At 40.3% G+C, this 26,347-nt stretch overlaps 1 protein-coding gene across 5 annotated transcripts in view; it reads right to left on the reverse strand.

The window, feature by feature from the left end:
• Window positions 1-26,347, reverse strand: part of CPEB2 (cytoplasmic polyadenylation element binding protein 2) — an 82,042-nt gene that overhangs the window by 21,673 nt on the left and 34,022 nt on the right. For 3 of the 5 annotated variants that reach the window (XM_074951668.1, XM_074951664.1, XM_074951663.1), the window contains exons 5-7: window positions 17,127-17,150; window positions 11,040-11,210; window positions 8,543-8,632 (exon numbers count right to left, since the gene is read on the reverse strand). In XM_074951668.1, the coding sequence (XP_074807769.1) occupies window positions 8,543-8,632; window positions 11,040-11,210; window positions 17,127-17,150 (285 nt within the window). The remainder of the gene's footprint in view (window positions 1-8,542; window positions 8,633-11,039; window positions 11,211-17,126; window positions 17,151-26,347) is intronic. The other 2 variants (XM_074951667.1, XM_074951665.1) reach the window with 1 other exon arrangement.

The raw sequence follows: 26,347 nt of genomic DNA on the forward strand, positions 1-26,347 counted from the left end.
TCCAAGTGATAATAAACTGATTGTTTAATAAATTTGTTCCATTATCTTTGCAGGTATCAAAATTAGGCTCACTGGTCTATAATTCCCTGGGTCCTCTTTGTCCCCCCTTTAAAGATAGGTACTATGTTTACGCTTTTCCAGGCCTCTGTGACATCACCCAGCCTCCATGAGTTCTCAAAGATAATTGTTAACGGTTTCACAATTGCTTCAGCTAATTTCTTAAGTGCCCTAGGGTGAATTTCATCAGGTCCTGCTGAACTGAATACATTTAACTTACCTAACTATTCTTTACACTGTTCTTTCCCTCTTCTGGCTCGTGTCCCTTCCCTCTTTTTGTTAATATATCTGGTTCTGGTCACAGTGAACCTTGTCAGTGAAGTCTGAAGCAAAATAGGCATTATACACTTCAGCCTTCCTGATGTAATCTATTATTAGCTCTCCTCCCCTGTTAAGTAGAGGACTTATACTTCATCTTTCTCCTAATGTATTTATAGAGCCTCTTCTTATTTGTCCCTTGTAGGTATTACGCATTTTGTGCCTTAGCCTTTTTCATTTTGTCTCAATATGCTTTCATTATTCTTTTGTACTCATCCTTAGCAATTTGTCCATGTTTCCACTTTCAGTTGGATTTATTTTTTTATTTTTATTTTTTTAATTTCAGGACATTCATGAGCTTCTAATGCAGCCATATTGGTGTCGTGCTTGCTTTCCTATTTTTGGGTCTGTGGTGGCTTCCTATGATCTAACCTTCTCCCCCAAATCAGAAGAGGCATATTTCCCATCCTGGCACATTTCTTGTCACCAGGACCCTGGTTTAAGACTATAACAGGGCTCCAAAAAAAAACTAGATAAACTAGTTAAATGGAGGATAGGTCCATCAATGGCTATTAGTCAAGATGGGCAGGAATGGTGTCCCTGGCCTTTGTTTGCCAGAAGCTGGAAATGGACAACAGAGGATGGATTACTTGATGATTACCTGTTCTGTTTATTCCCTCTGGGGCACCCAGCACTGGCCACTGTCGAAAGACAGAATACTGGGCTAGATGGACCTTTGGTCTGATCCAGTATGGCCTTTCTTATGTTCTTATGTTCAGAGGTAAATTTAGCCTATCAAAAATTTAAGTTGGGAATAACTGGATATTTGGGAGATAAAGAAGATTTGAAGTGTTGGTTCCTTTAAATAGGCCCTGTAGTTCTTTCCATACAAATTTAATCTTTTCTTCCTGACCTTAGGTTGGCTATAAATACTTGCACAACTTTTGACCTAACCCCCCAAAATATTCCTGTTTGTATTCAAGAAATTCAAGCTGATATAATAATATAGGTATTAGATAAGAGTTACAAATGTAACAAAAGTCTAGATGCATTTGGGGCTTCTGTTCCCTCCAACTGGAAACAAAGAACATTTTATATTCCTCTGTTTAATGGATTCCTTTTGAGCAGTGAAGATTTTTGGTAACTAGGTTGCCATACACCACTGAGATGAATGGTGATGATAGTTTAAAGAGGGCTTGATATACTCTCTCCTATACAACACACTTGATTTTTTTTTCCTGTTTGGCATCAAACTGTAAACAAGATAGAACACTCAGTGACACACAACCCTGCCTATATGGAGATGCCTCATATGGATTGACATGGATTGTGCAAGGAATTTCTGAACTTCATTTGAATGACAATGGAACCAGAATCTTCATGTCAGCCTGTGTGACTTGAACTTGGGTACTGTTTCATAAATAAGGATATCTGCCAACTAAAGCACAATAGGAGCTCTTGGTGAATAAATATAGGATAGCAGGAAAGCAAATTCCCACTATACAGCAGTTAATAGATCACTTATGGACTTTGAACCCTTATTTTAATAGGAGACATCTCTCTACTTCAAAGAAGCCTAGTTACTCCAAGACGTGCTGAGATTTGGGCCTAATCATCTGAGGTGCTGAATGCCTACTATTAAATGCTGACTGACATCATCTCTTATTGATGTAACTGGGAGTAAAGGGTGCTCAGCATCTCTCAGGAGGCACTCAGCACTTTGAAGGATGAGGGCTTTTGTGTACTCTCTTCAAGCAAGGAAATCTTTGCTACAGAACTTGGCCTCCCATAAGGCTTTCTTTAAACAGAGAGCTTGGAAGGAAACGTAGCTTGGAAAATTAAATAGGACTCCAATGCTGACAAGCTGGACTTCACCACCACAGAGACTACTAACTTAATCGGCCCAGGTTCAAACAGCTTAAAATATCCATCACCACTCTCTAATAAGAGTGAATAAACAATAATACGTAATTAAATTAATCCTATCAAAGGTTATTTGAAATTTAGAGTTGACATAGACAGAAAGCTAATGAATGCTAGGACTACAGTTTTGTCTCCAAGTAAAGCTAACCAAACTGAAGTTGCTCCAAGGATTCCCCTAAACTCTGAAGGGTGGATCCACAGATAATATTTCCCTTTGAAGAACTATGTTGTTTATAAAGCTTGGGTCAGATAAAGCTTTAACAGCAACATTCATCATTTACCTAGTAATAATTTATAGGCAAATAAAACCATAGAAACCAGCTGCAGGTACCCTCTGCCCCATCACACTGCAACTCTAATCCTGGCCCGGTGTGAAGGGAAGGCCCTAGGGTGTGGGGCTAGACAGCAAGCCCATCCCACACTTGCAGTGCAGCAACCCTCCTGTCCTGTGGGGCTGGGCCCAGCTCCCTGCTCTGGGCATTGTGACTTAGAGCGTGCGGTCACAATACCACTCAGGTTTGGCCCAGCTGCCCCTCCACCATCATGGATGGATGCCTGGGCCAAATCTGAGTGAGTGGCATTGTGGCCTGGCACAAGGGACTGCAGTGCCACTCAGGTTTGGCCTGGCTGCCCCTCTGTCATGATAAAGGGGCACCTGGGACAAATCTAAGTGGTAGTGTAACCCCATTCACTAGGTCACAATGCCATTCCCTCAAATTTGCCCAACCACCCCTCCATCGTGATTTCTGTGAGTGCAACTGCAACCACGGACCCCAGCTAAAACCACCACTAGATCAGACAGTAGAACCTCAGCATTACAAACACTAGAGTTACGATCTCATTGGTCAATGAAATTAATGGGTAGCAGGTTTAAAACAAATATAAGGAAGTTCTTCTTCACTCAGAGCACAGTCAACCTGTGGAACTCCTTGCCTGAGGAGGTTGTGAAGGCTAGGACTATAACAGGGTTTAAAATTCATGGAGGTTAAGTCCATTAACGGCTATTAGCCAGAATGGGTAAGGAATGGTGTCCCTAGCCTCTGTTTGTCAGAGGGTGGAGATGGATGGCAGGAGAGAGATCATTACCTGTTAGGTTCACACCCTCTGGGGCACCTGGCACTGGCCACTGTCGGTAGACAGGATACTGGGCTGGATGGATCTTTGGTCTGACCCAGTATGGCCATTCTTATGTTCTTAAGCACACACCTCATTTGGAACTGGAAATATACAATCAGGCAGCAGCAGAGACCCAACACCCCCTCCAAAAACCCAGCCAAAAACAAACAAACAAACAAAAAAAACCCCACCAAGTACAGTACTGTGTTAAACAAACAAACTACTAAAAAAATACAGGGGAAGTTAAAAAAAGATTTGACAAGGTAAGGGAACTGTTTCTGTCCTTGTTTCATTACAATTAAGATGGTTAAAAGCAGCATTTTTCTTTTGCATGGTAAAGTTTCAAAGCAGTATTAAATCAATGTTCAGTTGTAAACTTTTGAAACAACCACCATGACGTTTTGTTCATAGACTCATAGAAGATTAGGGTTGGAAGAGACCTCAGGAGGTCATCTAGTCCTCAAAGCAGGACCAACCCCAACTAAATCATCCCAGCCAGGGCTTTGTCAAGCCGGGCCTTAAAAACCTCCACCACCTCTTTAGTTACCCATTTCAGTGTTTCACCACCCTCCTAGTGAAATAGTTTTTCCTAATATCCAACCTAGACCTCCCCAACTGCAACTTAAGACCATTGCTCCCTATTCTGTCATCTGCCACAACTGAGAACAGCCTAGCTCCATCCTCTTTGGAACTCCCCTTCAGGTAGTTGAAGGCTGCTATCAAATCCCCCCCTCACTCCTCTCTTCTGCAGACTAAATAAGCCCAGTTCCCTCAGCCCCTCCTCATAAGTCATGTGCCTCAGCCCCCTAATCATTTTCGTTGCCCTCTGCTGGACTCTCTCCTATTTGTCCACATCCTTTCTGTAGTGCAGGGGGGGCCCAAAACTGGGCACAATACTCCACATGTGGCCTCACCAGCACCAAATAGAGAGGAATAATCTCTTCCCTCGATCTGCTGACAACGCTCCTACTAATGCAGCCCAATATGCCGTAAGCCTTCTTGGCAACAAGGGCACACTATTGACTCATATCCAGCTTCTCGTCCACTGTAACCCCTAGGTCCTTTTCTGCAGAACTGCTGCCGAGCCATTCGGTCCCTAATCTGTAGCGGTGCATTGGATTCTTCCGTCCTAAGTGCAGGACTCTGCACTTGTCCTTGTTGAACCTCAGATTTGTTTTGGCCCAACCCTCCAATTTGTCTAGGTCATTCTGAACCCTATCTCTACCCTCCAGCATATCTACCTCTCCCCGCAGTTTAGTGTCATCCACGAACTTGCTGATGATGCAATCCATCACATCATCCAGATCATTAATGAAGATGTTGAACAAAACTGGCCCCAGGACTGACCCCTGGGACAGTCCGCTTGATATCGGCTGCCAACTAGACATCGGGTCTTTGATCACTACCTGTTGAGCCCGATGATCTAGCCAGCTTTCTATCCACCTCGTAGTCCATTAATCCAAATCCATACTACTGTAGCAAAGCTTTTGATACGGTCTCCCACAGTATTCCTGCCAGCAAGTTAAAGTCAAGGTACATAATGTCCACTGCTTTCCCCACATCCACAGAGCCAGTTATCTCAAAGGAGGCAATCTGGTTGATCAGACATGACTTGCCCTTGGTGAATCCGTGTTGACTGTTCCTGATCACCTTCCTCTCCCCACGGCTTGAGGTGAGGCTGACTGGTCTGTAGTTCCCTGGATTCTCCTTCTTCCCTTTTTTAAAGATGGGCACTATATTTGCCTTGTTCCAATCGTCCAGGACCTCCCCCATTCGCCACAAGTTTTCAGAGGTAATGGCCAATGGCTCTGCAATCACATCAGCCAACTCCCTCGGATGCATTGCATCCGGCCCCATGGACTTGTGCATGTCCAGCTTTTCTAAATAGTCCTTAACCTGTTTTCACCACTGAGGACTGCTCACCTCCTCCCCATACTGTGCTGCCCAGTGCGGCAGTCTGGGAGCTGACTTTGTCTGTGAAGACCGAGGCAAAAAACACATTGAGTACTTCAGCTTTTTCTACATCATCTGTCACTAGGTTGCCTCTCCCATTCAGTAAGGGTCCCACACTTTCCCTGACCTTCTTCTTGTTGCTAATATACCTGTAGAAAAACCCTTCTTGTTACCCTTCACATCCCTTGCTAGCAGTTATGAACATTTCAGAGTTACGAACAACCTCCATTCCTGAAGTGTTTGTAATTCTGTGGTTCTCCGATATAGTATTTAGCTTATATTTAATGGTTTAGATAACTTAGCAAGCACCCGTGGGTGAGAAAACTGACAGGGGTGAATAAGTACACTTATCGTACTTAAGAAATATCTCTACTGAAATTACACCACTCAGCAGCCAAAGGGCCTATCTATTCTATAAAATCTGCCATGTTGAAGGAACCAGTTATAACAATAGTGCCCAAACATAATTAAAACATGCATTTCTAGTCAGGACTGAACTATTTTACCAAACTGTGTACAGCACTGAACCTTACAGGGCTGTAGAATGATTGGTAATGTGGTTTGGTCCTGTCTACATCGACAAGACAAGACTACATTTTAAGTGTGCTGGAGCATTAACACGTTGCAAATTGCTTCCAGAACCCAGAAGGCACATCAATACTAAATTCTGCCGTAAGGTTCCCTGAATTCTGTGGCAACACAATACTGAGTACTGCAGTAAACAGAAAGTTACACAGAAACCTTAATAGGTGGAAAAACAGTCAGACATGTGTTACTGAATATCAAATGAATAATATAATATGTACCATTTCCCTATCTAGAGTTTGAGTACCTACTATGATCGTATCCAAGTGATTCCCAAGTTAATTAGGTAAATATACAGAGGTCCTAATGGACTTCATGCAATTTCCTCCTCTTCTATCTTCTCTGAATATAGGAAGCCCTGGTTGGGGTAGTGATTTTTGTGCGTGTGTGGTAGTTGCAAATATTCCAGTTATGGTGAAAAAACTTCACTGAACACATATATGACTTAAAGGTGTTTAGACTCCGAGTTAGGCCAACCTCCTCTGGAAGCTCATTCTAGAGTTAATTCCCTTCAGTTAAGAATGTTTTACATCTCCAGCTCTTATATGCCTTCTCATGGGCATTGCCCCAAAGAGCCACAGCTGACTTGGTGGATTGTGAATGGAGATACAGTTTTCAATGTAGCTGGTACCTGATATGATAGTGGCTTTGTATACAAAGACAGAAAAAAAACCCGAGGCCAAGATCTGTTTACCCTGAATATTATATGGGGGGAAAAAAAATCCCTACAGTATTTGAGTGCTTCCCAAGTAAAGTCCAGATTCCTAGTGGATTTCAGGAGGTTTCTACTCTTCTCCCTTCCTTGGTGGAGGAGGTTCTTCTTGGGATAAATTCCTTCCTTTATTTCTTTGTGCCAGCAGAGGCAGGCTGGGAGCCAGTGTAGGAATCAGAGTACAAGAAAGTGATGTGCTAACTAATGCCTCTCCCATGAAGGAGATGGGTAACTGCATTCTGTGCAAGCTGGAATCTTTGCATGGTTTTCTTAGTTGGATCAGATTTTTATATTGTGTGCATCTACAGACAGACAGACAGACACACAAAACCTTATATTCTGGATTCCCCATCCACCACTTCAAGCTAATGCAAAATGTCCAGTTAGCTGTAGAATTCACTGTGTGGGTGCTGATGAACTCAAAGAGCCATGCTGCAAAATGTAGACTCTATATATTGTACACTAAATCAGCCCTCAAATAAATTCGTATCATTACACCCATAATCCTGGCCATGTTACTGAGTATCATCCAAACCAGAATTTGGATATTTGGTAGTGATAATGAATACAAATATCATTGTATTAGCTCTAAAACAAATGAGGCGGCATTGCTTAATTAGGATGCTTGTAACAGAGCTGAAAGAAGCTTGTCTGTGTTTAGCTTATTCAATGGGATCACATACAGATAGTAAAAGCATGCACTTTGAAATACCTGTTATCAGCCTATAAATATACTTAAAATCTCTGTTCTAAAATCTGAATAGATTTAGAAGTGAGAGTTAAGTATTTTTTCCTTGGCCCTTCAGATTTATAATGCTCTGACTTGCACTAAAGCAGTCTTTTGACTGTGCATTGTCTGGTTTGCCATGAAGTTTTCTCTCTCTTAATTTTGAAAGGTTTGACTCTAGTTTGCCAATAAAATACAAAATGCACACACAGGCATTAATTTTAAACATATACCCACTTGAAAATTTCAAGTTGAGAAACTAAGAAAATACACTAAGGCCATATCTACACTACAGGCGCTATAGCTATGTTGCTGTAGCACCACTGTGTAGTACTTCCCACAGCGATGGAAGCAGTTTTTTCTGTCACTGTAGTTAATCCACCTCCCTGAAGAGTGGTAGCTAGCTTGACAGAAGCATTCTTCTGTTGACCTAGCTGTGTCTATACCAGGGATTAGGCTGGGATAGCTACAGTGCTCAATGGTATGAATTCTTCACTCCGCCCCCCATCTGCTGTACCTATATCAACTTAAGAAAGGTAAGTGTAGACCAGGGATAACAAATTTGTTACATGCAAAGTTAAACCCTACAGGCCATGCCCTGCAACATGGCTGCAGTGCACTGAGCTGCTATTTGGAAGAGCCAGATATGAAAGTTACTTCAGAAGTCCTGCACTGAACTGATAAAGAACAGGAACCAGCAGAGAGGCAACACCCTCAGTTTCTAGTTTTGGTATGAAAAGGAGCTGTGTCTGCACCCCTACTTATACAGCAGCATTAACTGTTAAGCATCTAAGGGCTTGTCTACATTGCCCTGCAGTTCAGACTAGGAGTGTGCGAACAGCAGTCTGTATGAAAGTGCTGTGCTGTAAGTCCCCCATGTGGATGCTGCGGGCACAAACTAAAAGATTCCTACTTCATGTTAACATAGTCCTCTTCAAACAGGACTACGTTAATGCAAGGAACCTTACAGTTTGTGCCTGTGGTGTCCACTAACGGGAGATACAGCACAGCACAGCACTTCGGTGTGCACTGCTATTTACACCTCCATGATCCAACCTGTAGAGCAGTGTAGAAACAGCCTAAAAGGCTGCAAAAGTAAACCCTTCAGAAGAGAAAAAGGCATGAAGAGGTTAGATAGGTGTCCAAGATTAAGAAGATTTACACAATCAGAACAAAAAAAACAAAAAGAGAAAAATTTCTCATTGTATTACCTTTAGGTGGAAAGTAGGACTTGCTTTCTGCTTTGTGAGGCCAGTCTACTACCAGAGGCCCGAATCGTCTGAAGCTAGCAGTAATTTCATCTAAAAAAACCAAACAAACCAGGTACAGTAGTTGCAATTAAAACAGGTGACAGTTCAAGAGAGCAGTGAAAAACACTGTCAAGCAAATGAAGAGCTGATGCTTTATTCCTTTCTTCCATATAAATTGACAGTTTCTTGCAAAACATAATATATAAAATAAACATGACAAAAATATAAAGATAAGTCCCTAAAATTGGAAACATTATATACAAAGCATGCCTCAAATCATGTTTAGACCTAATTTTAGTTTAATCAAATTTCTTTGCATCATTTAATAAAAGGAATATTTTAGAGCAATATGGATGGCTACAGGGGATCAGTCATTTTAATTTTCTCTGACTCGAGGTCATGGTCCAAGGTGTTTAGTGTTCAGTGACCTGTAGTCCAGATCCTAGTGGGTAGGTGTCCACATAAAAACCACCACAACTACTGGCACTTTTATTAGCAGACTCAGCAGAGGCTAAGTGCAGAATGGGCATGGAGACTAAACTGCCTTTTCATACTTAGAAGTGGTCCCTCCGTAACAGTGGACAGACCTGTCCTCCCCCCCCCCCCCCCATCAATACATTGGCAAGGAGTGAGGTGCTGCAGGCCATTCTACAACACACTGCAGAACTTTGGTATGGCTTCCTACCCCAGTAACGCCTTCCCATCTGCCATTGCCCTTGAAGGGCTTACACAAGAGGGCAGTAAAAAAAATAAGGGTGACAGTCTTTAATAGGCACATAATGGGATTGTTTGGCCTACAGTTTCTGAATCTCCTTGTTAGCATATCAACAGGAAGAAGAGGAAAAGGATCTTTCGGTGTGGCCTTATTTAGGATTGTACACAAAGCTTGACAAATGAATAACCCCAACAGAAGTTCTGAATCTTGCTTTAGTTAATTGTTTATTTGTGTGTGTGAGAGTGTGAGTAAGAGAAAGAGTGAACGATTGTTTTAATCTGTTAAGGTTTATGAATAATTTTGTACCAGTACTGGTGGATGGTCCAAAAGTATTACAGGGGGCAATGCAGAAGAAATTTCCCCCTCCCTCAGCAAATCATCATCTCAGACACCTTCAAACTCATTTTGTTTGTAATCCAATCTATGATTTAATTTTAACCTAGTCAATAGACATTTGTCTACATTACAAAACAAAGTCAATAAGAGCTAAATTGTGCATATCTGCTCAGGAGAGTCTCAGTAGTAGAATAGTAGGAGTACCACAGATCAGGACTAAGGTACATTAGTGAAGCTGTTCCAAATACAACAGAAAACAATTCATTTTATATTCAACATATTAGAACATGTTCTGTCAAATCACTTGCTATCTGCACTGGAAAAGTCACTTCGCTTTTCTGTGCCTCAGTTTCCCTACAGATACAAGTGGATAACTCCTATCTTTTAAGATGCTTGGTTCAAAAGTATTATATAAAAGTGTAAAGTACAATTATTAATATTTAGATGTATTCTAGTAGAACAATGAGTGCGAACAAATGTATATACTATTATACATTTAGCCATAGCTCTTAAACTTTGGACTTGACAGCCTTTTTTAATTGAAAAAAATGGACTCCTGTAAACCAGAGTTCTTTCCCATTCACTATAAGAATATGTTATTTACCTAATTTATCTTATTTACCTAGTGGAAAGCCACTAGAGATGGGCAGAAGAGACCTACCTAATTTGGAATATATCATTCAAATGAACAGCCTACCCTCTAACAAGAAACCCAACCCCTGATGTGGAACATGAACTACACAACCTACAGGACCAAAAGCATGAGCGGAAACAATCATATCAACACCAAAACTTCTGGATGGCACCTACTCAAACTACATTTCATGATATCAGGAAAGACACACTTTGGTTATTTTAATAGCATGTTGCTTTGTATGCCATGTAGGGAGGTGGGCCAGAGAGGAAGAATTGAAGTTAAAGAAGTCAAAGTAAAAAAAATTACAAGGTTGCCACCAATATCATGAGTCTGAGGTACAACAGTTCATTCTGATAGTAACTTGACAGGCCACTTATGAGTAACGTTCTATGCTGAACTATCATTCTGATTAATTCAGGTGAAGATACAACAATAGAAACACTCAGCAGCTGTGACAAGTTGACTCAAGAAAAAAGTTCTCTGCCTTCAACATGTACATAAGATTTACACCTTAGCATTATTGCTTTTATTCTCTGAAAACAATGTATATAATTTTCATAAAGAAATATCATTTAAAGGCAGGTCACATTCAGGACCTAATTCAGCATAAGAAGTGCAATTCCCACTGAAGTCAATTAGAATTGTGCCTACTTACACCAGGATCTATTTGGTCCTGTGTGTCACTTCAATTCATTCATCTAGCTTTAAAGAGAATAAGCGGCCTTTCTTCCCGCCCCAGACCAAATTCTATTCAGTTTCAGCCAGCTCACCTTCATCAATATCTGGCGGAAGGCCACCAACAAATACTTTCCGAGAGAAACGTTCTATCCGTTCTCCATTCTGATGAGCTGAATAGCACGCAGGTGAATTCAAGACACCAACTTGATCACTGTGGCCATCGTCCAGCAAACCATCATCTATTGGGAAGAGGGAAGAACGACCTAAAACACAAGAAGAATGAATATTAAAAGAATAATTTTGTAGTTGGTTATGATCTTCATGTAACCCAAGAAAAGGGGAAAAAACAATGTGGAAGGCAAAAAAAATTAGTATAAAGAAAAAACAAAATGAGAAAGGAAATTCAGAATCACCAGATGCCATGCTTATAGATAGAACATTTAATATTACATTACATTTTTTAGTTTCTTTACTCTAAACCAACAGTAAACCATTAGTTTGTTTTTAAATAAAGTATCTTCTTTATTAAGTGACCATGTTAAGACTTAAAGAATATGCAAGCTAAAATTCTCTTAGATGACAAATCCGAGAACTATCCCAGACTGAGCTGTGAAGAGAGGCATTTTTGAACAAATTGATAAACTAACCAGTAATAAGTCACCAGAACCAGATGGTATTTGCCCAACAGTTCTGAAGGAACTCAGACATGAAACTGCAGAACTAACAACTGTGGTATGTAACCTATTGCTTAAATCAGTTTCTGTACCAGATGACAAGAGGAGAGCTAATGTGACACCAATTTTTAAAAGAGGATTCAAAAGGTGATCCTGGCAACCACAGGCCAGTAAGCATAACTTCAGTACCAGGCAAACTGGTTGAAACTATAGCGAAGAACAGAATTATCAGACGCATAGATGAACATGATTTGTTGGGGGAAGAGTCAACACAGCTTTTGTGAAGAGAAATCATGCCTTACCAATCTATTAGAATTATTTGAAGGTGGTCAACAAACATGTGGATGGGGATGATCTAGTGGATATAGCATACTTGGACTTTCAGAAAGCTTTTGACAAGGTCCCTCACCAAAGGCTCTTAAGCAAAGTAAGCAGTCACAGAAGAAGAGAGAAAGTCCTCTCATGGATCAGTAACTTGTTAAGAGATAGGAAACAAAAGGCAGGAATACATGGTCAGTTTTCAAAACAGAGGTAAAGAGTGGTGTTCCCCAAGGATCTGTACTGGGAACAGTGCTATTCAACATACTCATAAAATGACCTAGAAAAAGGGGGCAAACAGTGAGGTGACAAAGTTTGCAGACGATACAAAATTATTTTAGATAGTTAAGTCCAAAGCGGACTGCAAAGAATTACAAAGGAATCTCACAAAACTGGGTGACTGGGCAACGAAATGGCAGATGAAATTCATTACTTTGCTTTTATCAACGATATATATTGGAAAACAATCCCAACTAGACATACAAAATTATGGGGTCTAAATTAGCTATTACCACAGAAGAAAGGTATCTTGGAGTCATTGATAGTTCTTTGAAAATATCTGCTCAATTTGCTGTGGCAGTCAAAAAAGCTAAAAGAACTTTAGGAACCATTAGAAAAGGGATAGATAAGACGACAGTAAATATTGTAATGCCACTATATAAATTCATGGCATGCCCACACCTTGAATACTGCAAGCAGTTCTGGTCACCCCATCTCAAAAAAAGATATATTAAAAATGTAAAAAGGAACAGAGAAGGACAACCAAAAATGATTAAGGCTATGGAAGAGCTTACATATGAAGAGATATTAAAAAACTGGGACTGTTCAACTTGGAAGAGAGACAACTAAGGGGAGAAGATATGATAGAGGTCTATAAAATTATGAATGGTGTGAGAAAATGAATAAAGAAATATTATTTACCCCTTCATATAACAGAAGAACCCTGGGTTACCCAGTTAAATTAATAGGCAGCAGGTTTAAACACACAAAAGGAAGAACTTCACACAATGCACAAGTCAACCCGTGAAACTCGTTGCCAGGGGAAGTCGAAGGCCAAAACTATAACTGGGTTCAAAACAGAATTAGATAAGTTCATGGAGGATAGGTCCAATCAATGGTTACTAGCCAAGATGGTCAGGGATGAGCCCCATGCTCTGGGTGTCCCTAAGCCTCTGACTGCCAGATGCTAGAACTGGACGATAGAGAATGAATCACTTGATAATTACTCTGTTCTGTTCATTCCCTTTGAAGCATCTGGCATTGGCCACTGTCAGCAGGCAGAATAATGGGCTAGATGGACCATTGTTCTGACCCAGTATGGCCATTCTTATGTTCTCATGCATCACTGGGCTCATCTTCAAGTTGTGGTGATAGGGTCTACCCAGTGAATGAATACATTGTATATTACAATTGCTTATAGTTTGATTAGGCTGAGGGAGAAGAAAAAAAATGTATGCTCAGTAACAAATTTTAAAAATATAAATGTCATTTTTGAAAAAAATAAAATGATGCTGGTGATCTGGGCATAGGTTTCAATTCTAAGAAAGCAGAATGATTTTGTAATTAGCATGTATAAAACAACTCTTGACAGATTATCTAGGAAGTCATTAATCAGATCTATCCTACTTGTTATGAGTACTCAAAGTATACGACAGGGTTTGGGAATAGCTGAAACCTCTGAAAGTTTCTGATAAAGCAATTTTGAGGGGTGAGAGAGAGGTTTCAGAGTTAACACCTCATGAGGACAAATGGAGGCAGGGATTTCAAGGTAATGCAATTCCACTCTCCTTCCCATATAGAGCATACTCAAACAGAATGGATGCCTCTTCCACCATTAGGCTAGAAATGCAGCCATATAATAAGAATGCTGCTACAAAAGTGATCAGGAAGAATAAGGAGGAAGGAGAGGAAGAGGGAGGAAGCAAGGAATGATTCCTTCTATTACGTTTCAGAGAACTCCTCAGCATCAGCTCAACTTCTCAGACAGTGCACTAAGGCCAGGATTTCTCTCTTACACAACCTGAAAACATGAACTATCTGCATAGAGATTTATATTTGATTCCTATTCAGAAAGTTTTCTTTGCAGTGATAAAGGCCAGAAATTTCCTTTTTGTAAAATGAAAGCTTAACTTTAGGGTAAGTCCTAAGTTTCTCAGAAGTTTCCTACTTTGCTAGTGGTGAGTGGATTTGTCAAGCCCTGCATAAAAGTATTGCTTGATCACTCTTTTTTTCCATTTCATTTTTATAATTATCATTTATTTAAATAATTTTTTTGGAAGAAGGAAGTGACAACTTTATGGAAAGCAAGTTCCTCCTTCATCTTAAAAGCCCCTTTGCAGAGGTTCAACAGATATACAAGGATCCCATACTCAATGGATTTGGAGGGGCAATAGCCAGTTCTGCCAGATTTTCCCACTCCAAAGCCACAGGCTGGAGAACACCACAATACTGAACATGGAAGTCTGTAGAAACTAAGCTGCTGCCCATACTGCAATTTGGAACCTTCAACCTTAAGAAGTCTGGCTGTTAGCAAAGGCCCTTTCAGCATAATTAGGGCCCTACCAAATTCACAGCCATGAAAAATACATCTCGGACTGTGAAATCTAGTCTTTTGTGTGCTTGTACCCTATACTATACAGATTTCATGGGGGAAACCACCGTTTCTCAAACTGGGGGTCCTGACCCAAAAGGTGGTTGGGGGGGGTTTGCAAGGTTATTTTAGGGGATTGCAGTATTGCCACCCTTACTTCTGTGCTGCCTTCAGACCTGGGCGGCGGCTGTTGGCCAGGGGCCCTGCTCTGAAGGCACCACCCCGCCAGCAGCAGCACAGAAGTAAGGGTGGCAATACCATACTATGCCATCCGTACTTCTGTGCTGCTGCTGCTGGCAGTGGCTCTGCATTTAGAGCTGGGCTCCTGGCCAGCAGCCGCTGCTCTCTGGCCACCCAGCTCTGAAGGCAGTGCTGCCACCAGAAGCAGCGCAAAAGTAAGGGTAGCAGTACCGCAACCCCCCTACAATAACCGTGTGGCCCCCCCACAACCTCTTTTTGTATCAGGACGCCTACAATTACAACACCATGACATTTCAGATTTAAATATCCGAAATCATGGAATTTATGATTTTTAAAATACGATGTCCATTAAATTGACCAAAATGGACCCTGAGCATAATTCTTGGAGGAATTCAGGGACCACTGGGGACTGGTGGGGCCAGGCAACCACATAGAAGCCATTCCTCTCCAGAGGATCACTCAAGAGCCAGAGGATAATAGGGAATCTGGATTTGGGGGAGGTGGCTGAGGAACCCCATTAGAAGCCCCAATCAGGAATCAGAGCCATATTATGAAAGGCACTGCATGCATACATAACAAAAAGATGATCCTTGCCCCCAAACAGATTATAAATCTAAGTATAAGAAGAGATACCAGCAGATACAACAAAAAGACAAGGGGAGCATAAGGTAGCACAGACTATTAAGGTAAATATATTTAGCAGCAGTCACAGCACACTGCTGGCTTAGCTACTGTCGAACATTATGCTGGCACTGCATAGAGGTGATTTTTAAGGAGATATTTGAAGGAAGATAATATAATGACTGAAGATATTTGCATGGAACTCCTTCCATGCATAATAAAGTGGTGAAGGAGAAAGCACAGAAGGCATTTCTGGGAAAATTTGACTAGCGGGCACTGAAGGCTGGCATCTTTGAAGTAGAAGTGGAGTTGACAGTAAATGGCAAGCATGGCTTCTCAGACAGTCAAGCTGACACTGAGGAAAGTGAGTTTGAGTTTAGGCAAGACACATATGTAGTGGTACATTTTTTTCCCCTGTGGAGTCAAGGGATATTCTAGATTTGGAGGCTGAACTCCTTGTCTCTTCCTCCCCTTCTCCAAGCCCCTCTGACCTAAGAGGAACATTCACAGGAGGCTCCGCTCTTAAGTTTCCTATGCCTTCTGCCCCCACCCTTGAGTTTTGATGCAGGAGAGTATGAAAAGCTTCCTCCCATTCCTTACCCCTGCTTTTTCATATCCTATATCTACAATGAAAACTAAAACTCAAAATACAGCTGTAATTGTTAACAAACCAGGGGTTTAGATACCTTTCTCATTCATGTATATAGTGCGGCTATCAAACAGTAATTAAATATATATCAAGAATATGCATTTAACAACTCCACTAAATTCAATATTAAAATTTATTTTGGAAATTTTAAAGAATTATCACAATACATAGAATTAAAACAAATAATGCAATGCCACAACTGTAAAAAAGTACTGTACTGTTAGCAAAGGACACTTTAGTTCTCTAATCAAAAAACAATTAGTGGAACTGCGAGCTTTTCTACACAGCTTTAGCAATAATACTTGACTACTGAATGCTACACTAGCAGCAAAAAGGTAATTCAATTCCTAATGCCACTAAATAATAATTGGCCTGTGCTGAAACTTCCAGAAATTGTGAAACATGGTGGTATTTTATTATATGGATACCTGAACAGTAGGGACTGGATCATCAATTCATTTCTCTAAAGAGGGACTAAGGAGCGGCTATCAGATAATGGTCTGTACTGACTTAGGACCGATGTGAACCAGTGACTTAGACATGAAAATATCTGTATCCTGTTAATATCTGGATCTATCAAAAAAATCTTGAGATTCACATATTACACTCAATGTAGCTTATACAGAGAAAAAGGGCCAGATTCTCATGTGGTTAAATTAGAGTAGCTCCTCTGAAATCCAGGGAGCTATGCCAATTTGCATCAGCTGACTTGTCCCCTGTGTGCGGTTTCTCAGAATTTTTTCCACAATTCTTTACTAAGCCTGTGACAATTCTTTTAACAGAGCTGTGTATACCATCACTTATATGAAGTGTTAAGGGAAGAAGAATTGTGGAAAAACAAATCAGAGTTATGTATACTTTTAATAAAGACAGCACAGAGAATATTTACTTTAAGCATTAGTGAAATTATGATTAGTGCTACAATATGTTTTAATTGATTAAAAGATCTGTGATTCAAACTCACTAACAAAAGAAATCAATGACCAAAACAGACCACTTTTTTGCAAAAACTGATTAAACATGCAGACAAAACAAATCTAAAATCAATAATCTGGAGTAATCAATCACAATGATCAATATCAGTCCAATCAGAATAATTGTACTGTAGCAAACATAAATGAATTACCTCGTCTTCGCCCATAACTCCTTGCTGCATGTAAACAAAGGACAAATTGTAAAATGTCAAAGAACTGTACCATGCCCACATATAAAAATAACTATACGAAGAACTGTGTGGGTAATTGATGAATTGCACTAATCCGCATAAGAAGTTGCTACTGATATACCTATGTGTGATCACATTAAACTAAAACCATTTTTCAAATATTGTGCCGTTTTACTTTTTTGTTGCCTATGCACCAAGTACTGGCTATAAAAGAGTATGCTTTACATATATCAAAATAATTTTGGATAATTTCTTTCTTTAAAAATTTACATAATTTTGCAATATTCTTCTTAATTATATTCTCTCTCTGTATTATTACATTTAATATAACCTCTTTAATTTAGCTTCTGTCTTTCTCAGCTCATTGCCTCAGACTCTATGATAGAATTTAAATAATGTACAAGGTTTTGCTAATAAAGAGAAAATGTTGCTTTAAAGCTGTGTAGTAAGAGTTAAATGAATTAGAGAAACATCCTGGTCCATGGAACAGTTTGTACAGTTCTTTGCAGTGACAATACAAATGCTCTAAGCCATGACCTTCCTTTTCCATGAAAAGAGCTAGCAGAAAATTAAGCACAAGGTTTTCTTTTAAACAAAAGACTCCTTGTGGTACTAAACAAAATCAGAGCGCAAGTCACAAGAAACGACATTGTATTATAAACATTGCATAACACTTGCATAAAGCCAAGGCAACGAAGTCAAATAAACTACCACTAAATCAAGATTTTCCTCATTTTTGAGTGTTACAGGACTCATGAAGAGATTGTGGTAATGGTTACAATTCAGAAAACTTCACACAACACAATGACGCTATTTTTCAGCATTCTAGCCTTTTAGTAAAAAAAGCAAACTACTAACATGTAAAGAAGTGAATGATAAGTAATAAATTACATATAATTTGTCTTTCAGCACTATGCTTTTATAAAAATATTTTCAGTTCCTTCTTCACAGATTTAGTGCTTGAGCAGAGTTTCTTTAGTGACAAGACGGGAATATATTAAAATTTTCTAACTACAGTAATTATTTAAACAGAAAACATTTTTATGAACCCTCTGTGCCCATTCAGAGCTCCTTTGAGTTCAATGGGACTATGTGCACAGATCCACCCACAGAATGCAAGATCAGGGCCGTAAATATGCAGATGATCTCAGAAACCAAATAACCTCCTCTGATTTATTCTTCTCCCCACTTTGATATTATCTAACATATGTATTATAAGTAATGCCCATTTGCACAAACATTGTCTTTAATTTTATTTAGCATCACACTCCTTTTCTTCTACAGGCCCTTTCCTATAAGAGATTTACCAGGTTATTTATAGAACTCTGAAAAGCCTCCCCCTATACTTTTTCCTCTAATTTAACCCTATTACTCTTGAATCCTCAGACATTTTTTCCCTAGCTATATTGTACCGGACTCATTCTGAAGTTAATATTTTTAGTGTCACCTGGAAGAATTATGTATTTCCCCCTGCCTTTTACAAATACAGCTACATCAGTAAGGGAAAATCCAAATGCATCAAGCCCATAGTGATGAGTCAAATTTTAGCATGACTGTAGTGGCACGCGCGTGCACACACACACACACACACACACACGGGTAATATAAAAATAGTATCTTGGCCTAATATATACTAATAAGCCCCTTTAGGCACAAACGCTAATATTATCTCTGCTCTGTTCATCCAGTTTTGCTTCCCTCTGTCATCCAAACCAGATCAGCTGTGTTCTCAAATTTTCATACTGTTAAGACAATCTTTTTGCTTCTCATGAAAGACGTTTTGGTAGCACACAACATCCTTATGTTTTTTTGTTTCCAAGCGTTCACATAATAAAACTAGAAGTGGAAAAAAAACGCTATTATTTAAAAAAACAATGACGTAGTTGCAAGAAAATGGTGCATCTGCTAGGATATTTAATATACACGTATTAATGTTACATTAATGTGCCAAAATATCCCCAAAAAAGTTTGAGTACTTTGCCCAGCCAGGAGAAAACAAAGAAAACAAAACATGGCACTAACATGACACATTTGCTGCCATCACATTGTTTACTCTCCTTGTGGAGATCTGCAACTACAGTCCTTGATTTCAAAAGGGCAAACTTTAAAAAATTAAGGGAATTAGTTAGGAATATGGATTGGACTGAAGAACTCAAGGATCTGAATGTGGAGGAGACTTGGAATTTCTTTAAGTCAAGATGCAGAAGCTATCTGAAGCCTGCATCCGAAGCAAGGGTAGAAATTTCATAGGAAAGGGTTGCAGACCAAACTGGATGAGCAAGTGTATCTAACAGGTTAAAGCAAACCAGAAAGCCTGCATGGAATGGAAGATGGGATGGATCAGCAAGGAAAAATACCTCTTGGAGGAGAGAAAGCATAGGGGAAAAATGAGAACTGCCAAAAGCCAAGCAGAGCTGGGCTTTGCAAAGGAAATTAAAAATAATAGTAAAAAGGCTCTATAACCACATATATAAAAAAGAAAAGAAGAAATGGGAGCACTAAGCACTGAGGATGAGGTGGATATTAAAAAATAATCTAGGCATGGTCCAACACCTAAATGAATACTTTACCCTTATTAAAAAACTGAGGCAATGAGAAGGTTAGGGGCAGTGGCAGGGTGGCTAATGGAAATGAGAATATCGAAGTAGAAATGACCACATCCAAGTTGGAAGTCAAATTCAAATAGTTGAATGGGACCAAATTGGGGGCCCAGATAATCTCCATTCAAGAATATTAAGGGAACTTGTACATGAAATTGCAAGCCTAATAGCAAGGATTTTTAATGAATCCATAAACTCGGGGGTTGTTCCCTGTGACTGGAGATTTGCTATTTTTAAGAAAGGGGGAAAAACTGATGTAGGAAACTACAAGTCTGTTAGTTTGACCTCAATAGCATGCAAAGTCTTGGAACAAAATTTTGCCAGAGAAAGTAGTTAAGGACATAGAAGTGAACCGTAATTGGGATAAAATACAACATGGTTTTACAAAAAAAGTAGATCATGCTAGACCAAACTGATCTCCTCCTTTGAGAAGTTTCAGAGGGGTAGCTGTGTTAGTCTGTATCAGCAAAAACAACAAGGAGTCCTTGTGGCACATTAGAGACTAACAAATTTATTTGGGCATAAGCTTTCATGAGCTATAACCCACTTCATCAGATGCACGGAGTGGAAAATACAGTAGGCAGGTACAAATACACAGCACATGAAAAGATGGGAGTTACCAAGTTGGGAGGTCAGTGCTAACGAGGCCAATTCATGTAGGGTGGATGTGGCCCATTTCCAACAGTTGACAAGGTAAATAGCAACTATTGGAAATGGAAAAGAGAAACCAAGATAGGGGTTTGAGAAAGGGGCAGGGGGAAGGTCAGTGGGAAGTGTGAATATGCAGTCATCTCAATGAACCCCAGTTACAAGCAGGTAACCTTCACTTCAAGTGGCCCTGCATATTACCACTTGTGGGTAGTTTGACTAGTATTGCTGAAAACACTCAGGAGGTAGAGTTCTAATTAAACAACAATCAAAACACTACTTTACCAAATCTAGCATCTGCTCTTGAAACCAGATACAAAGCATAATGTACGGACTAGCTTCCAAACAGCAGCTTTACAGAATTCCCATTAGGAACATGTTTAAGATACGCTAAAGATGCTACCACTGCCCTCATGGAATGAAATCTCACAGTAGTAGGCACTGGGACTGCCATTAACTTGTAATATTCAAGAATACATTGGTTAAACAATCTGGAAATAGGCTGAGCAGATACACTGTAACCCATATGATTCTTAGCATAAGAAACAAATAACCTATATGAGTTCCTAAACTCTTTAGTTTGGTTTAAACAACACGCTCAAACTCTTCTGGTTTACATACTTTTGAGGCTAGATTCCCCTTTATTAGCACATGGCTTTGGAAAAAACACTGGTAAATTAGTTGTCTGATGTGAAACTCAGATACTGTTTTTGGTAAAAACCTGGGATCAGGTCTAAGAATCACCTTGTCTTTATGAAAAACAGCAAATGGCAGATATGCCTGTAATTTGGTCACCCTTCTGACTTATAGCAACAATAAACATAGTTTTAATAGTTAAAATAAGGAACACACTTCCCAAGGTTCAAAAGGCGCTTCATAAGCCGCACTAAAACCAATTAAGATCCCATGTTGGAAACAGATCTCTCAAGGGGAGGTACAAGTTAGATAACCCCTTTGTAAACCTTTTAGCTGTATTGTGCACAAGTAATGATCTGCCATCAAAGCATGATAAGATGAGAAAGCCATTAAATGAGCTCTTAAAGAAGAATTAGAGACCCTCAGACTTTAAATACAACAAAATACTCCAATATACAGGGAATAGAAGCTGTAACTGGTGAGTCAGATTTGCCTTGCATCCAAGGAGCAAATCTAACTCATTTCAAGTAATAATCTTTCCTCTTAGATTATTTTCTAGAATTAAGCAACCCATTTTGAACCAACAAGGAACAAGAGTATTTTAGATTAGTCAAAGTCTGACATTACAGGCTGTCAGATGGAGAGACTGGATGAAGAGTCCTTTCCCACTGCTGTGACAACAGGTCTAGAAGTGGAGGGGGGCGGGGGGCGGGCGGGGAGAGAAGGCGGATACAGACTCCCTCTGATTGCTGGAACTTGTCCACTGCTGTCTCAGTCAAGCTGGAGCCATCGGGATCACTCTTGCCCTGTCTTGTCTTATTTTCCCCTTATCTTCTGAATTAATGGAAAGGAGGGGAAAGTATACAGAAGGCTCTCCCTCAGTGCATTAGGAAAGCATCCAAGATCAAGTGACTGCCCTTTCCCACTCTTGATCAGAAAAGAGACTTTTTGTTGAACCTTGTCACAGGCAGGTCTAACACGGGGCTGGAGAAAACCTCTTGCACCACCTGATCCTTTAGTGATCTCTCATGCATCTGAGAACCGCCTCTGCTGAGCTCATCTGTGAGCACACTGCTCTCCCCTGCTAGATGCAGTTCGCCTGGATAGACACTGTGAAGAATGCACCACTATCATAGACTGACTGCCTCAGGACCTAGCAGAGAAGAATGGGTGCCTCTTGATTTGTTGACATTGCTCATAGTCATTGTATTGTCTGTCGCTAACTGAACCGTCTTCCCATTTACATGATGAAGAAATGATCTGACAACCAGAAGAATGACACGTACTTCTAAAACGTTTAAGTACAAAATTCTTTTCCTGAGACACCAAGTGACTGTGAACTATAAAAGAGTCCAGATGAGCTCCCTATCCATTGTTAGATGCAACAGATTTTATGTGCTGGACAGCAAGGGGAGATGAAACAGGACCTCCTTGAAAAGATTAATTCACAATTTGTCCACCATAAAGAATCAAAAAATGTCCTGAGGCATGACAATTAACATATGAAGACTGTCCAGATTTGGCTTGTAAGCTTGAGCCAACCATGCTGCTTTGGCCTTATTCTGAGGCATGCAAACAGAATAAGATAAGTAATCATTGCCATAAGACCCATCAGACCCAACAAGAAAATCACTGCCTGGGATCAATGACAAATCTCTAAAATAGACTGCACACTATCTTCAGAAGTCTTTCCTCTGTGAGGAAAACTTTTCCTACTACTGTATTATAGACCATATAAAACCAGATTTCCTGAGATGAGCATAGATTTTACTTTCTTACATTCAGAAAGAATCTAAAATCCGTAAAAAGGGAGGTGGGAAACTAGATGACTTCAGCAGCCAGTTTTCTAAATAGTATTAAACAAATACCCTATCTTCTGAGATGCACTGCTAATACAGAAAAGACTCTGATCGCTGTACAGAGCTCAAATGGCAGGATTTTGTGCCATAATCAAATGGAAGCATTTCTGATGATTGGGCTGAATAGAAACATCTTTTAAATTGAGAGTTGTGAACGAGTCCATAATTGAAGGTAAGGCAATTATGGAGGCTAGGGTTAGCACTCCAAAATGAAACTTCTAAACAAACCTGTTGCATTTCCTTAAATCTATAATTTGACATAAACCCCCATCATTTTTCTAGATCAGGAAATATTGACTAAAACCTCTGACCCCATAGATGCTTCTGATATGTGCTGTGAAAAAAGTACCCAAGTAATTTCTGAACTTTTGACAAAAGAATAACCTCGTAATCCTGAAAAGGGAAGGATAGGGGAACTGAAAAGAGGGAACTGTTCTAACTATATTGCATAGCCCTTTACTATTATTTCTAGGACCCACTCGTCCAATGTAATAAACCTCCAGCTGTTGATAAAATGGATTAATCTGTCCCCAAACAAAGGGAGAGAAGGACCCTTGAGCCTCATGTCAAATCTGGGGCCATTTAGTCAGTGAAGACGAAACAGGAAGAGCAGATTGCTTCAATTTAGGCCTAGATCTGAATTATTTTTTTTTATGTTGAGACTGAAAAGATGATGTAGTATGACGATGTAGGTAACATCTCCGAGATGAAAAATAAGTCAAAGACTGAGGATAAATCTGTCTCTAGTAATGAAAAGAAGGAGGTAGGTGGTCTCCTTCTAGGAACAGGATATAAATCAAGTGAACAGCAGACCCGGTCTCTTAACTTTTCTAGTAATTTGTCCGTTTTACTACCAAAAGGACCATCACCCTCAAAGGGGAGATGCTTGTCTTTACATTTAGTATCCAGTCCATGCATGCTTTCTCAAGGTAACAGCAGATGCCAAAGCTCTGAATGAAGAGGCAGGAACATCAAAAGAAGGCCTGAGAACATGTTTTGCCACATTTTGTTCCTCTGCCGATATTTCACTGGCCAGTCTTCTCTGATCATCTAGTCACTTCTGCACAAACAAAGCTATTTTCTCCCACAAGTGAAACCGATAATGGGCCATCACTGCCTGCTAATTAGCCACCCTAATCCCCAGAGAAGAAAGAAAAAACCCTCTCTCTATAATCTGGAGTCAAATGGGCTTGACCAGGCCTAAATCTATTACTGGCTGCTGCAACCATCAGAGAATTTGATATGGAGCGAGTACGTAAATACTAAAACCCCTCATGCAGTATTTGATAAAGTTTGTCTGCTTTTTAGAGATCGGGTTATCCCTGCTTCTTGTTAGCCTAACAGCTTTAGCAGGTTACAAGAGACCATCCAATTTGGTAAAGACATTCTATTCCTGGAAGGAGAACCAAAAAATGTCAAATACTGGATGTGATGCCTCTTCCACAACAACTGAAAGGAAGTTCAAAGTCAATACAATATGATCCAATAATTCATGGAATTGTAAAACATCCTCAGAAGGAGACAACACAGAATCAATGCCATATGCTTATCAGGCAACAAATTCTGTATTCACCTGATCCTGCTCAAAAAGGGAACTAACTACTCATCCTCTTCCTCAGAAAAAGTTTTAAGGGCCACCAATCTGAGCTGCAGATACATCTGGTCAAATTGGATCCAAAGACTCCTCAGCAGCTGGATCCTTTTCAAAAAGGATGTCACTACTTCATCAATAAGGTGGATGAGTCAAGAACTCTCATGGGGTAGCCCAATAAGGTCACTGAGCCCAGGAAGGCCAGTCTCTCCAATCAATGGGATCTGGGAATATACCTATAGGATTAGAAGACACAAATTGTCCAAAAGATTGAGGAAAGCTAGAAGCAGGTGGCATACATCTGGATGGTTCAGATCTTTTTAACTCTTTCTCCATCCTCTTCTAACTGTGGCGCCAACTTCAGTTCCACTATGAATTTTACCACAGAGCGCAATGGCACTGGAGGATGCAGAGACATAAAAAGTGAGGAAGTTTTGTCTGGAGATCCTGTAGGAGTCTTAGGAGGAGGCAAAGAGGGAGCTGGAGAAAGGCTCATAATATCTTCCTCTCTACCCCTCCTTTCAGGTGAAGGAAATTTAGATATCAGAACCAATGAAGTCTCTTTTCCTCTCCCCCACCTCAGATCTGATGAACACTCAGATGCTGAATGGTAACACTCATCTGCCACCACAGCAATAGTTGTCTTTTGGATCTGGTATCAGCACCAGAGTAGGAGTGGCCAATGATGCCACTCTGACAGGCTTAAGCATCATTGGATCTGAAGAGACTCCATTCCGTTACCCTGGAACATGAAGCCAATTGCAAAACTGACTTTGGTCTCAGAGTAGGAATCGCAGAAGACACATCCATATCGATGGATCCAATAAATCTGACTCATGGGATCTGGCACAGCCAACAGTGGCTGTCTTCTCCCTCATCTTTTTCTGAACCAACATAGTTGGAATCGAGGCTTAATTATAGGTTCCTTCATTGCCAACTGACCTGACTGTGCCTCCAAACACCTTACCAGCTTTAACAGGAGGCTCTGATAAAACAGACAGAAGCCTGAACCAGCAAAGAGAGAGATCACGGAATCCTTTAGGCACCTTAACCTTACTAGATGAGGCGGTCAGATCTGAAACAAGCCTCAGTCTTCAGATCAGACAATCTCCCAGAGCCCAGAGGCGTGGCAGCTTCCTTAGACTGGAACACCTGCAGTCTATTTTTATAGAATATCAGGGTTGGAGGGGACCTCAGGAGGTCATCTAGTCCAACCCCCTGCTCAAAGCAGGACCAATCCCCAATTTTTGCCCCAGATCCCTAAATGGCCCCCTCAAGGATTGAACTCAGAACCCTGGGTTTAGTAGGCCAATGCTCAAACCACTGAGCAACCCCTTAGCTTGAGCCCAAGTCAGCTGACACAGGCCAGCTGCAGGTTTTTATCTGCAATTTAGACATATCCTTAAGGTAATCAATGTGGTCATTTGGTGCTGGAAAGATGGCCTAGCAGGATAAGAGTCTATTAAATACTGAATTTTTCTTCTTCCATTTCACTGTCACATGGAAACAAACAACTATACTAACTATAACCACAAACCCTAATTAAACTAACATTTCAAGTTATCAACAATTATCTAAAACACTAGTATAAGAAGAAAAAAACCCCTCAGATCTGAAGGCCAGAGTGGTTCACTTCCATCTGGCACAAGTAATTGGAAGGAACTGATGTGGTAGAGTGTGCAGCATCCCCTTAAATAGTCTTGCCCTTGGCATGTTCAAAGATGCTGAGAGGAGGGACAAGAGTGAACCCATGTGTACTGTAACGAGCACTGCTTGGAGAAAGTTCTACCGTTGTGCTGATCGTTGGAGCCTTTTACCCATAACTGGGAATATGCAGAGCCACACAAA

The sequence above is a fragment of the Natator depressus genome, chromosome 4 (assembly GCF_965152275.1).
Source record: "Natator depressus isolate rNatDep1 chromosome 4, rNatDep2.hap1, whole genome shotgun sequence".
NCBI lineage: Eukaryota > Metazoa > Chordata > Testudines > Cheloniidae > Natator > Natator depressus.